The 14,830-nt window shown below is 41.5% G+C and overlaps 1 protein-coding gene and 1 long non-coding RNA gene across 4 annotated transcripts in view; one reads left to right on the forward strand and one right to left on the reverse strand.

Annotated features, from left to right (window-relative positions):
- Window positions 1-436: 436 nt before the first annotated feature.
- LOC133442481 (secretory phospholipase A2 receptor-like) overlaps window positions 437-14,830 on the forward strand; it is a 50,500-nt gene continuing 36,106 nt past the window's right edge. For 2 of the 3 annotated variants that reach the window (XM_061720490.1, XM_061720489.1), the window contains exons 1-3: window positions 437-475; window positions 597-986; window positions 1,063-1,413. In XM_061720490.1, coding sequence (XP_061576474.1) covers window positions 439-475; window positions 597-986; window positions 1,063-1,413 — 778 coding nt within the window. In that variant the 5' untranslated portion in view covers window positions 437-438. Of the gene's footprint in view, window positions 476-596; window positions 987-1,062; window positions 1,414-1,530; window positions 1,629-1,724; window positions 1,931-14,830 lie in introns of those variants that run through there. The other variant, XM_061720491.1, reaches the window with a different exon arrangement.
- LOC133442480 (uncharacterized) lies at window positions 10,502-11,482 on the reverse strand. Its single transcript, XR_009782558.1, has 3 exons — window positions 11,413-11,482; window positions 10,796-11,286; window positions 10,502-10,616 (listed from the first exon to the last, which is right to left on the reverse strand). It is a non-coding gene; the product is annotated as an uncharacterized LOC133442480 (long non-coding RNA).

The raw sequence follows: 14,830 nt of genomic DNA on the forward strand, positions 1-14,830 counted from the left end.
CCGGGGAGACATTTCGGGGGGGGGGGGGTCAGGGGGTCGGTCTCGGGGACGGGTCGACCGGTGAGACTGTTCAGGGGAAACTCCCCCAAAACTGGGGGAAATGTCAGACCCTAACACACCGGTCCGCACAGACCACCAGCGTCTTCATCAGTGCTCTGTTGAAAGTGCCCTCGTATACTCAGTTAGTGCATGATACGTGACGGTTACACAAGATAACACAAGATAACAACACATGCAGACAGGTTAAACAACAGGTTTATGTAATGACGGCCAACATGAAACATTTTGCATAAAGATGCAAAAATGAAGGTTTTATTAAAAAGCCTGGAGGCTACTGGAACTTCTGACTGGAACCTCCCACTGAAACCTCCCACTGGAACCTCCCACAAGCGTTGATGATAAAACTTCTCCTTTCACCGTCCAACGAGCATCATCACCATGGAGAAGATCTTGTTGGGTCTCTTATTTCTCTCAGGTCAGTTATTCCTTTATTATTATCTGATGGTGTTTTAAAATTGTGTTATAATAATGGCGGTAGGTAACAATGTTAGTTTAAAGCGACTGTAATTAACAAAGGAGTTGATATTTTCTCTCAGAGTGCTTGGTCCTCTCCACCTGCCTCGTCCGTCGCTACCACTTCGTTGGTCAGAAGTTGACTTGGACCGAAGCTCAGAAATACTGCAGAGAGAAACACACGGACCTGGCCACCATGCAGAACCATGAGGAACAGAACCAACTCAGGAACACACTTTCATCTGCTGGTTCCAGCTCTGACGTCTGGATCGGTCTGAGGCATGAAGTCGACTGGAAGTGGTCTGATGGGTTCAACGGTACCGGAGCTGACTACACGGACTGGAGAAGTGGCTTTCCAATCTTTCACTCATGCCGATGGTTCTGTGTATACATCGTATGGTCATCATCAAGCTATTCATCATCATGGGGGGACTATCCTTGCCAGTCAAGAATACGCTTCTTGTGTTACAAAGGTAAGACTATGGAGCATGTTAGGGTTTTAAGCTGTTTTGAACCCAACTAACCTCCTCTTTATCACTTTATCTGCAGGATCACAGCAGAATCCTGAATATGTTTATGTGAACGAGGCGATGAACTGGTCCAGTGCTCAGAGTTACTGCAGGGAGAACTTCATAGACCTGGCCATTATGAGGAACGATGCAGAGAGAGAGGCGGCCCAGAGGGAAATACCTGATGCATACGGGGTTTGGATGGGCCTGTATAGAGATCCAACCTTTAACTGGTCTGATGGGAGCACCTTCCTCTTTGAAAACTGCGAGGCTGCTGATAATCCCTTGAACTCGATGAGAGTTATTTGTGGTGTTTCTTCAAGCAGCTCAGGACAATGGAAGTTTCGGTCCTGTGAAACCAGATTACCGTTTGTCTGCTACAGTTATGACAGTGAGTGTTTTAGGGAGTAAACATAGAACAACATATACAATTAATGTAGGAAGTAAATATGTACTGATATTTTCTGTTTTCAATAGAAAACCATGTTTTATTTCTCTTCCCATTCAGCACCAGTCGTGAAGAAGACGGTGGTGAAGGTGAAAGTGAAGGTGGACGACTCTGTGGACCTGAATGACCCGGCGGTGCAAGAACAACTCCTGAAACAGGCAAGTGTGGGACGGAAACGCTGTCAATTTATAACAATAAAACAACCACCGTAGGTTGAGTTTGTGTTTGAAAGTGTGTCCTGTTTGTGTCTCCAGCTCCAGGACAAACTGAAGGAGGACGGAGTGGACGGAGTCACCCTGAAGTGGAGAGAGCAGCTGGATGGAGAAGTTTTCCACAAGGAGGACGAGTTGTGAGATAGTTGTGAGATAGAAACACAGATCCAGTGATGAGTGACGGAGGTTTAGTGTAGTTGGAGATAGAAACCCAGATCCAGTGATGAGTGACGGAGGTTTAGTGTAGTTGGAGATAGAAACCCAGATCCAGTGATGAGTGACGGAGGTTTAGTGTAGTTGGAGATATAAACCCAGATCCAGTGATGAGTGACGGAGGTTTAGTGTAGTTGGAGATAGAAACCCAGATCCAGTGATGAGTGACGGAGGTTTAGTGTAGTTAGAGATAGAAACCCAGATCCAGTGATGAGTGACGGAGGTTTAGTGTAGTTAGAGATAGAAACCCAGATCCAGTGATGAGTGACGGAGGTTTAGTGTAGTTGGAGATAGAAACCCAGATCCAGTGATGAGTGACGGAGGTTTAGTGTAGTTGGAGATAGAAACCCAGATCCAGTGATGAGTGACGGAGGTTTAGTGTAGTTGGAGATAGAAACCCAGATCCAGTGATGAGTGCCGGAGGTTTAGTGTAGTTGGAGATAGAAACCCAGATCCAGTGATGAGTGACGGATGTTTAGTGTAGTTAGAGATAGAAACCCAGATCCAGTGATGAGTGATGGAGGTTTAGTGTAGTTGGAGATAGAAACCCAGATCCAGTGATGAGTGACGGAGGTTTAGTGTAGTTGGAGATAGAAACCCAGATCCAGTGATGAGTGACGGAGGTTTAGTGTAGTTGGAGATAGAAACCCAGATCCAGTGATGAGTGACGGAGGTTTAGTGTAGTTGGAGATAGAAACCCAGATCCAGTGATGAGTGACGGATGTTTAGTGTAGTTGGAGATAGAAACCCAGATCTAGTGATGAGTGACGGAGGTTTAGGCCCAATCCCAATACTCCCCCTACTTTCTATCTCTAGCCCTCCCTCACTACCACTAGCCCTCCCTCACTACCACTAGCCCTCCCTCACCACCACTAGCCCTCCCTCACTACCACTAGCCCTCCTCACTACCACTAGCCCTCCCTCACTACCACTAGCCCTCCCTCACTACCACTAGCCCTAAAAAAGAAGGGACAGATTTTAGGGACTCTAAATCTTCCCAGGTTTCTGTCCCAATACTCCCACTACTCCTACTTTCATCACCAGCCCTAAAATCAGGAAGCTGAGAGCCAAAAGCTGTTTTAATTTCTGCTGTAGCGCTGTTAATATGCCACTTTATTAAGTTTTAATATGTTTTCAGGTGTAAAAGTAACCGTTAAGATCCCCAACCTGGACTCAGTTTATCCAAATAACGCCTGTTAAGAGATTTGCTCCGATGTTTTGGGAGATGAGAAGAGCCGCCGGCCCCGGGGAGCAGCAGCAGCAGCTGTTACCATGGTAACAGCAGCAGCAGCAGCAGCAGCTGTTACCATGGTAACAGCAGCTGCAGCAGCAGCAGCTGCAGCAGCAGCAGCTGCAGCAGCAGCCGGAGGAGAAACTGAGAACTGGTGAAAATATTTCCTCGTTCCGAACACTCATCTCATTTTTAGTAAAAAAAAATCTCATTACACTTAAAACAAGAGTCATTACCCAAAAAATAACCTATTTGACAATTTTCACCTGTTTCAAGTAAATGTTCACTTGAAATAAGTAGAAAAATCTGCCAGTGGGACAAGATTTATCTTCTCATTACAAGCAAAAGACATCTTGTTCCACTGGCAGATTTTTCTACTTATTTTAAGTGAAAATCTACTTGAAACAGGTGAAAATTGTTGTTTTTTTCAGTGATGACTCTTGTTTTAAGTGTAATGAGATTATTTTTGACTTAAAATGAGACATTTTAACTAGAAATAAGACAAATATTCTTGTTAAAATTCTGAGTTTTTGCAGTGTGTGTGTGATTTATCCTGATTAAATAGACCGAGCTAATTGATGGTATCACTGCTCCCCCTAGTGGACAGATCCATAAACACATTTGATACAATAACACAAATGGCTCTTACATTTAGTTCATTACTGAAGTTTAGTTCATAAAATCTACACGACTTTATTATATAATCATTAACTGTAACCTGTTGTGATGAATGTTTTTATGTGTCATCTTTAATGTCACTATTTGAAATGTACACATTATAATTGTTTTAACACAAGGAGCATTTCTTAAATATGGTGTGTGAAGTAAAGTAGCAGTTATATATCAGTGTGTCTTTTCATTGTCCGAATATGTTGTACATTTATATATATATATATATATATATATATATATATATATATATATATATATATATATATATATATATATAGGCCTTTTAACGTTACGTTTATGCATAAAAGGAAGAAGACTGGACTATCAACAAGAACGCAGTGATTTGTACATTTGGTAAAAAAAAGAATGTTCCTCTCTGTTCTGCCCTGTGTTCAGGTGCATTTATAAATTATAATATAATAGTAGATTTTGTACAACAGCGCCCCCGTGTGGCCCCCTAGCAGCATTAACTGTAGAGTAATTTCCTCAGAATGAACCAGGCCCAGAAGAGAGCACATGCTGCTGTTTCTCCTGCTGCAGTTTATCTTTAACATTGTTGCCTTGGACACTATTTGTCCGTGAGTATTTTGTTTTGTTGATTTTTAGATATGACTTGCATATTATATTTGCTGAAAGTTTGTTTTGCTGCAAATTCAATCTAAGAGTGACTTAATTGATGGCTAGCATAGCTTTGCCCTATTACTCAACATTTTTTTAGCTTAGTTACATTTCTTAGTCATGTCAGTGAATATTGTTTAGATTCTGATTTGTGTTTGTGTTTTGTTCCTTATTACAGTTTTACTGTAAATTGTGGATCTTCAATAAACGTGCGAGAAAAGTTACGCCTTGTTTTTATTGGAGGACTTCAATTCAATTCAATTCGATTTTATTTATATAGCGTCTAATACAACAGATGTCTCTAGACGCTTTCCAGAGATCCAGAACATGAACATAAACCTCAGAGCAGGGCCGCCGCAAGGGGTGTGCGAACCGTGCGATAAAGGATAAAGGATAAAGGAACGTTGCGTGCAAATCTGCGTGCAAATGATTTTATTGATCCGGATTTTTTTTTGCGCCCGGCATTTTCGGCTTTTGAGTGTACGTGCACTTTTAGTATTGTGGCGTTACGAGGGGCTACTGTTATTTTATAAAGGGCAAAATCTACAAAATTGGAGGACCAACAACGCCACCCTGGGAGTTTCACCCAGGGAATTCTAAATGGCTAAATCTAATAAAGACACACAGGTAAATTATACAAAGGTAATACTAGAGACGTGGTTCACCATTCAACAGGCCATAGACCATTTATTTGTATATTAAACAGATTAAAATTGTAACAAAAGGGCCAACAAAAATAACACCAAGTTGTATTAATAGCTGAGGCTTACCGATGGTGAGGGGGGGCAGGGGTGAGGAATCCAAAATTAAAAAGGAGCACCCCACTCACACACACGCACAGCAAAAGGTGAGGTGCACAAAAACCAAACTCAAGACCACAGCACACGAAGGGAAACCACCACCGGGGATACCACCACCACCACCGGCTCTCAGCAGCTGCACAACAAAAGAAAAACAGTTAGACACAATAACTAATAAACAACTCCTTCAAAAGAAAATATGAAATACTGTTAACACAATAAACAAAAGCTGTTATAGGTACAAAAAGAACTAAAGCAAAAATAATGAGCAATTTATACCAATGGTGTAAAAGAAATAAAGAAAGAGGGGTCTCTGGCCAGAGTTACCAACTCAACACAAAATAAACATGAAACATAAAGATCCAGTTTAATCTCAAAACAAACAAAACAGCCCTATACTAAAAACTCACTCACTCTCATCCACACTGTTGCAGCAACTGCTACAAACTTCTGCCACAAACACCCACACACGCGGCCCAGACAGGGAGACTACAGCCCGGGCCTGCGGATCGGGGAAGAAGTCTGGGACCAGGACTAGAACACCCAGCTCCCGCCAGCAATATGCTCACAGCGGCGTCGGAGTTAAGCCGGGACCGACAGGCAAAGCAAAAAAAGGAAACAGAGCACGGCAAATAAAGTCCACAGCAAACAAATCACACAGATAAAAGAAGGGCATGCGAAGCAGCAGTGTCCCCTGTCCTTATCTTGAGCTCAGTCAGTGGCCACGGGTCTTTTTCTGCAGTTGTCCTCCGGTTATGAGAACCGAGGAGGCTTTACACAGCTCCGTGTTATGGTGCGCTGGCGATGCGTTCAGGAAGCACTTGTCTTTTCAAAGCTTGTGACACACATAGAGAGGATCGCCACCATCCACTAGACCACTATGGACCACTGCACTGAACGCTGCGAAGGAACGCCGGGAAACCGGAAGAGCTTGGAACCAGGAAGTGAGAGGGCGAGGGGAGGGAACAACCGCCTTTTATTCCCTCACCCTCCGTGCTAATAGGCTGAGGCCTGAAATTGAGTGCAGAGCAGCTCACTCGCCTGTTTTCAGTCACAGCAGGACATCATACTGCCACAGTATGACTCCTACGCAGTCCATTTTAAATGAGGCCCCAGGTGTCCTGCTTTTATGTCGGCGCAGATAGCATGTAAGCTAGCTTGTAGGGCGTCCATGGGAGCAGGCACGTTAGCTGCACCTGAATCAACTTCTTCTGTGGCCATATGCTCGTTTTCCTCACCGTTTGGACTCGTTGTGGTCTTAGCATTTCTCAGTTGGTATTTCCCCATAGGAGTTCACAGGTATAAACTCGGTGGGTTCTCTATAACAGGGGAAACGTCGGACCGTTCTGGGAGCTCTCTGACTACACCACCGACCAGCTCGCCGCCATAACCGGAAGTCATTTCTATTTCTATTTCTGAAACAAACATCAGCACACTTGATTGTAATTAATGGTCGTCAGCAGCTTTTCATGGACGTCTGACATTCATTTGTATCACGTGTTCTGAAACAGAAAAACATGCAGGACATGGAGCCCTAAGCACAGGGTTGGTGTTCTTAATGGATATAATGCTTTTATGCCAGCCATGTTATATATAAATAAAGTTTGGTGAAAATAAATATTTAAAAAAACTGCTGTGATTGGACCTTTTTGAACTGTAAATGTTTAATTTCCCAAGGGTTTGTAACTGTAAAACATTCTGGACTGTTCTGCTAATTTCAGAAAGTTCTGTACCAAGCAGAATCAGAATCAGAATCAGAATCAGAAAAAGCTTTATTGCCAAGTCAGACATTATTCAGACAAGAGAACTTGACTCCGGTTCACACCGATGGCTCCATTAATACGGACACCACTTCTTAGAGGAAGGATGACACTGGGATGGAGGGGGGGTCCCGGCACAGTTCATCCAAGTGAAGGCTGCGGCCTTCGTGGAGCTGGAACCCGGAGACTGTTGGGGGGCTGATAAGAGGGGGGGCGGGAAGGAGTTCAAGATTAGCGGGGTGTGGTTATCAGTAAGTGTGTGTGTGAGCGATAAGTCTGTGAAACTTCGCCCCAGAGCTGCTCCTTAGCCAATGTCCTGGGGCCTCATTTGTAAAGCTTGCTTGCGCACAAAACAGGGCTTGAAAAATGTGCAAGCACCTTCTACGTAAAGGTTGGGATTTAAAAAGAAAAAACTAACCGAAAAAATGTGCGTATCTCTACGGCAACCCTGACCGTCCCGTAGGAACTTAAGACACAGGGAACTGGAGACGCAGGCTGTGAGGTGGTGAAATGAAGCTGGTGCTGGTACTGGTACTGGTGCTGGTGCTGGTGCTGGTGCTGGTGCTGGTACTGGTGCTGGTACTGGTACTGGTACTGGTACTGGTGCTGGTACTGGTACTGGTGCTGGTACTGGTACTGGTGTTGGTACTGGTACTGGTGCTGGTGCTGGTACTGGTACTGGTGCTGGTGCTGGTACTGGTGCTGGTGCTGGTACTGGTACTGGTGCTGGTGCTGGTGCTGGTGCTGGTACTGGTACTGGTGCTGGTACTGGTGCTGGTACTGGTACTGGTACTGGTACTGGTGCTGGTGCTGGTACTGGTGCTGGTACTGGTACTGGTGCTGGTACTGGTGCTGGTACTGGTACTGGTGCTGGTACTGGTGCTGGTCCTGGTGCTGGTGCTGGTACTGGTACTGGTACTGGTGCTGGTGCTGGTGCTGGTACTGGTACTGGTGCTGGTACTGGTACTGGTACTGGTGCTGGTGCTGGTACTGGTACTGGTGCTGGTGCTGGTGCTGCTGCTGGTACTGGTACTGGTGCTGGTGCTGGTGTGCAAACTTGACATCACCCGCAAACCAAAGTGCGAGCTGATCTACTAACAGCGTGCAAAGAGGACTGCGTTTCTCAAATGAGCAAAATAGCACACGCTGTTCATTTAGTACTTTTGCCCTGATGAATAATCAATATGGGGCGTACCCGGCAGAAATCCTAAATACTGGGAGGGGAAAATCCAAATTGGTCCATTTACCACACGCAATGAGATTTACCAAGCCTGAAAGTTTTTGCGGGGATTGTGATTGCGTCTGTATTTAATACGTTGGAAAGGAAGGTGCTAATCTCCACATGCAAAAGGAGAAATATTTTATTTGAATGTTAAATCGAGTATTATTCAGCAAAAGGTTGCCACAGGAGGCACATTCATTTGTTTTATTTGTGATAATAAATAAATCACATGTTTTCATGGAGAAAAAAGTGTTTCTCATTGTGCGCCTATACTTGTTCTTTTTTTTTTTTTATTTTGGATCCCCATTAGCGGACGCAAAGCGCCAACTAGTCTTCCTGGGGTCCATTAAAATTGAAATACATTCATATAAAAGCACAATTATACATATACTTAACTAAATACATAAGTAATTACAATTACATCACTCCATTAACCCCCCCCACATCCCACCCACATCATTACACCAGCTACATCACTGTAGTGGTAATCATCACAACCTGCAACTACATTGCAGTATTTTCCACACAATAAATCACAAAATGAATATCACAAAATGTATATCTTCTGCAGTTGTCATACCCCGGTGTTGTGCCGTATTCAGCACCCCTGCCGTGAAAAGCACCCCCTCGTCTGACAAAAATGATATTCTCATTCCGTGTCACGTTCTGTTTAGCGTCCAGTTTTGTGTTAATGATTCATGTTTAAATGCGCTCATGGATTCCACAATAGTCATACTTTCCCACAATCACAGTCACAGATAACAAAAATCAGGTAAATGGTTATTGATGTCATTAATTAATAGCCTGCTTACTGTGTTGTCTTCCATAATATTTGTAAATATATATATATATTATAAACTCCTAAGTATGTGTTTGTGTGAGTGTGTATATATAAATATATTGAAGTGTCAGTGTGTTGTTTTTTTTCTTGGTCTACTTATCATTGAATATACGAGGGGGTGCTTTTCACGGCAGGGGTGCTGAATACGGCACAACAATTTGCCTCTTCCACTAATATCTCTAACTCCAACTCGTCTAATTTCATTTTGTGATTGAGATTCTGTTCAAGAATCACATCCAGCTTACGGCTTTGCTCCCCCAGCGTTAAAGTCTGAGTGTTGATCACCTTGCTTGATCCTTCAGCCACGTCCGGCAGCTCTGAAAGAGCCAGAACAGCTGTCGACGACTTACGCGTTTGTCGATAGGCCAGGAAAATCCCCACTCCAATTAGAAGAAATCCTGCTATCATAAATCCAATTATGAAGCATCTTCAACGTCCTCGACAGACAGAATCACCAAACACAACGGTTTCCAGTGTTTCCAGGAATCCATTGTGTATCCAGTAAAAACATCCCATGGGGGCAGGAGGGCTCCCTTACCCCCTGACTTCTGGTTGTGCTGAGAGACCAGTTAATCAATTTCATGATTGTAGAGTTTGGGAGGAGTGAAAAGAAGAGACTCTGAAGACGGGACAGGACAAAAGCAGCAGCAGGACAGATAGATAAGGGAGAGGAGCAGAAAAACGTCTGCCTTCGCCGAGAGCCGGAAGAAGGTTATATGTCAAATATGTCATTCATTAATTATTTAACCTTCTCCACTGTCCATGACACTATCAGGTGCCCCCTACACACCCAGCTACACCCCGTCTTAGACCCCCTCCTCCTTTCCCCTGAGCCAACCCCAACCCTCCGCCTAAATCCCCCTGTCATTTACAAGATAACGCTTGGTCACAGACTGGTACACAAACATGCTTTTCATATTTGCTTTATTTCATTGCAGTCTTAGCAAACATTTGCTCATCCATTATGCTCAGACTTTTGAAAGAAAATAAAAAAATCAAACATTTAGTCCAAAAGATGCTCTCCAAGTAAAACCTAAAACCCCAAATATTAACTTGTATCATATGGTTGTATACATCAGAACTGTCTGATAATGGCAGAAAACAACCAAAACACAGAGATTAAGTAAAGTGCAGAAAACTAAATTCAGGTTATTAATTAACCCTTTAAAGCCTGACATATGACAGAACACCTCAAAAAATATTTTTTCACAGAAAAAAAGGTCCCAGAAATTAATGTTTCAAATATGAGTTACTCCAAAGTGCCTGATAAATACAGTCTTCTTACTTTCTTGGAGTTACATTTTTGCCGTTCTCTACCACAGTGGCAAGGCTTGAGCTGTTCCAATTTTGCGATTGAGCTCCTTCATGTCATCCTGTGTCACTGGAAAACTAGCCAGCTGCTGAAACTTGTCCTTGTTTTCAAATATGAACTTAATCAGGTCACTGAAGCTTTGGTGAAAAGCTTCAGCAGCGGTGAGGAACTGCGTTATATCTCCTGCGTTCGGGAGCTTCGGCTGCACTTTCCCACCAATCTTGGTCTGAAACCTCTCTGCAATATCGAAAGCTTCCTCAACAGCCTAAATAATCAAAGTAAAAAAGTACATCAGGACTTCAGTGATTAGATTAAAATATTATCTTGAGTAGAGAAATCAGCATGAAAGACTTTGACTGCATTGAGAGTACGTTGAGCAACAAATCAGATGTATATCTCTTGGGTTGAGTGGGATCCAGTACGCCCCGGCACGCCCAGACTCACCTTTGATACTGGAGTCAGATATTTGGCCATGATGGATTCCAGAGGCACGGGATAGGTTTCCAGGGTAATCATGTCATCCTGGTGATCCTTGGTCCAACTCAGCGTCTTCTTGCTTAGGTCAGTTTCACTGTTGATCACACACTTGAGAGCACTAATGATAGTACGTTTCGTTTCCTTTTCTTTAGGAGTTGCATACTTGAGCAGTCTGGTCAGACCAGTACTTACTCCCCAAAAGATGGCACCAATAGCTATATTTCTTGCCAACCATTTTGTTATTGGCCCTATGGCTGATTTTAAATTCTGAAGGATTTCTTTGAAACTCTTTAATTGTTCTGAAAGCTCAGAAAGTGCATTTTTTGCTTCAGCGACTTCCCTTTCTAGTTCTGCCTTTTCTTCTTCTGTCAAGTCTTCTGCAGCCTCGTCTGCCCCGTCAACATAATCTTCAAAAGCCTCAAAAATTCCTTCAATTTCTTCCATTTCTTATGAGGGTTCTGTTGTTAAGAGAAATATTTTGACAAATTAGAATTAGTACAGCAGTAGACTGTTGAATGTTACGTATCTAGATTAAAAACACCATGACATCAGGCTGAGACAACAAGTGATATACAAATACTCACAATGTGAATAGGACAGATAAAGTTGGAGAGGAAGGAAGCAGCAAGAGTCTACGATCAAACTGAAGACAAATAGTTGAACTTCTTCTTTTATAGTCAAAACAGGAGGAGCAAGAAGTACGGAGGAGACACACACACACACACACACACACACACACACACACACACACACACACACACACACACACACACACACACACACACACACACACACACACACTCACTCTGTCAGAGAGAGTGTATTTCCTTCCCCAAACCGCTTGAAAGTTTACATGAAAGAACAGGAAAGAAAAGGCAAGACAGAAGAGAGTCATGGTGGCGAATCTTTATTTCGAACACAAGCACAAAAAAAAAAAAAAATAAAACAGCAAAACAATGAATCAATAAGATAAAAAGAACAACAATAATCACTAAATGATAAATGTACCTTTGTAAACAAAGTTAATGACAAATTAATAAATATAAATTTTAAATGCATTCAGTCTCATGCTCGAAAAGGAGTAGAAAGAAGTAAAAAATGCATTAAATCATACCCCTAGTATATATGCATTTACACAGACACACACACATACACACACACACTATATATATATATATATATATATATATATATATATATATACAAACACGTATACACGTATACATACAAATACATATACGCACATACATACATACATGCTTACACAATACGCACACACCTCTTTCCTTGTTTCCTTCTTCCATTTTTCCTTCCCTATTTCTTTGATATATAAATCTAACCTTTTTGAAGTATATCTATCAATATCAAAAATATACGACAAATACAAGAAAGAGGGAAAAGGAAAACAAACAAAAACAAAAACCTATCCATTTTGGCAAAGCCATTACACCCAAAGCACCCAGATTCTCAACTGATACTCCTGATATAAGCCTGTTTTTTCTTATATTAAAAGAGAACAATAAGGGGTTACATTTAATGGAGGGGGGACTGATATAAATGTATCAAGTACTGTACAGTATTGTGTATCGTATTGTGATGGTCTGATCATGATTGGGAACACCTGAGCCCTGTAAAGAAACCACACGGGGAGCCAATGCAGCGATTCTAAAACTGGTGTAATGTGGGGCCGCCTTCTGGTCTTAGGGTTATGGTTATGGTTAGGGTTAGGGTTAGGGTTATGGTTATGGTTATGGTTAGGGTTAGGGTTATGGTTATGGTTATGGTTAGGGTTAGGGTTAGGGTTAGGGCTAACCCTAACCCTAAGACCAGAAGGGTTACAGTTAGGGTTAACCCTAACCCTTCTGGTCTTAGGGTTAGGGCTAACCCTAACTGTAACCCTTCTGGTCTTAGGGTTAGGGTTAGGGCTAACCCTAAGACCAGAAGGGTTAGGGTTAGGGTTATGGTTAGGGTTAGGGTTAGGGTTAGCCCTAAACCTAACCCTAACCCTTCTGGTCTTCATCAGCACACATGCAGCTGAGTTTTGTAGTAATTGGAGACTAGAGGTCCTCTTTTTGGGAAGACCAGAAAGCAGGGCGTTACAATAATCAATACGACTGGAAATGACATGGTAATTGTTAAAGAAGTTATTGACCAAATTGTAAGCTCTCTGACCTATATATGCAATCTGTCTTTCCAAAAGGGTGTTTCAATAACATGAAAATAGCAAAGGTTATACTAGTATTCAAACATGGAGATAAGCATTGCATTGATAATTATAGACCAGTGTCCCTTCTCCCCCAATTCTCAAAAATATTAGAGAAATTATTTGTTAAACAAATTGATTTTTTTATAGATAAATATAAAATATTGAGCGAACATCAATATGGTTTTAGGGAGAATAGAAATACAGGTGGAGATGGTAGAAGAAATAGCAACAGCAATTGAAAATGATGAATCTTCTGTTGGTATTTATATTGATCTACAGAAGGCATTTGACACTATAGATTATAGTATATTATTACTAAAACTAGAGAAGTCTGGGTTTAGAGGTGTGGCTTATTCTTGGCTTAAGAGCTATTTGGAAAATAGACAGCAATGTGTAAAAATCAATAACACTATGTCACAATTCAGGGAGGTCACCTGTGGCGTACCCCAGGGATCTGTGATTGGTCCAAAACTTTTTTTACTTTATATAAATGATATTTGTAATGTTACTGAATTGTTAAAATGTATTATTTTTGCAGATGATACAAATATGTTACTGTTCTGGGAAAAATTTAAAGGCACTTCTGTCCTCAATTGAAAGGGAATAAAAAAATGTTAAAACTTGGTTTGACGTCAATAAGTTGTCACTTAACATTAAAAAGACAAAATGTATGGTTTTTGGAAACCGAAAACAAATTTATGGGGATATTACATTAAAAATATGTGATTCTGAAATTGAAAGAGTATCTGCTATAAAATTCTTATGGGTTGTTATTGATTGTAAATTAACATGGAAACAACATATTAGATACATAAAAGGAAAGATTACAAAGTCAATAGCAATCCTGTATAAGTCCAGAAATATATTAAATCATAAAGCACTACATTTAATTTATTGTTCACTAATATTACCTTATATATGGTATTGTGTGGGAGTTTGGGGCTCCACGTATAAGACATCAGTAAATGCTATAGTCCTCTATGCGTATTTTTAATATTATTATTATTATTAATAGGGTAGGATATTATGAACATACGAATCCATTGTTTATAAAATCCCATGTTATGACACTTTATGATTTGGTTTATTATAAAATAATGCAAATAATGTATAAAGTTAGATTAAATTTACTCCCTGTCTGTGTACAACGGTTTTTCTAAATACGTGAGTCAAAATATAATTTGCGTGATGTTGGTAAATTTGTAATATAAAAAGCTAGAAAAGAGACTAAAAGGAGATGTATATCCAGTGAGAGTTAAACTATGGAATGGCACTAACCTAGAATTACAAATGTGCAGCTCATTTTCAGTTTACAAAAAAAGATTTGTAGAGCAATCTTTACAAACTACAAAAGTTCATATTTATTTGTTTTTGTTTGTTGCTGTTCTCTCATATTTATATATAGAAAATAGAAAAAAAATGTCTTTCCTATTATCATTTTCCTATTATCAGATCATCCTTTCTTCCATCTTGATCGTCTCTGATCTATAACCTGCAAGTTTTTTCTCTCCCTCCAGCAGCTTCTCTCCTATTGGACACCGCCGAGATGTCGTCACGCACGGTGAGATTAAAAAATGTTCAATTCCCAGCAGCAACTTGCGCTGTCTTGCGCTGTCTTGCGCAGTCTTGCGCAGTCGTGTCTTCTTGCGCCCTTGCTGCCGCGGTAACCCCGGGGCAACCCGGCGGCGTGCGGCCTGTTGTGTGCCACCGACCTCGGTGAAAAGCCCTGCGCCCTTGTGCAGCGGCAGCACATACACAATCAATGGGAAAACGGCGCCAGACCGGAAAAACGTTTT

The sequence above is a fragment of the Cololabis saira genome, chromosome 4, assembly GCF_033807715.1.
Source record: "Cololabis saira isolate AMF1-May2022 chromosome 4, fColSai1.1, whole genome shotgun sequence".
Lineage (NCBI taxonomy): Eukaryota > Metazoa > Chordata > Actinopteri > Beloniformes > Belonidae > Cololabis > Cololabis saira.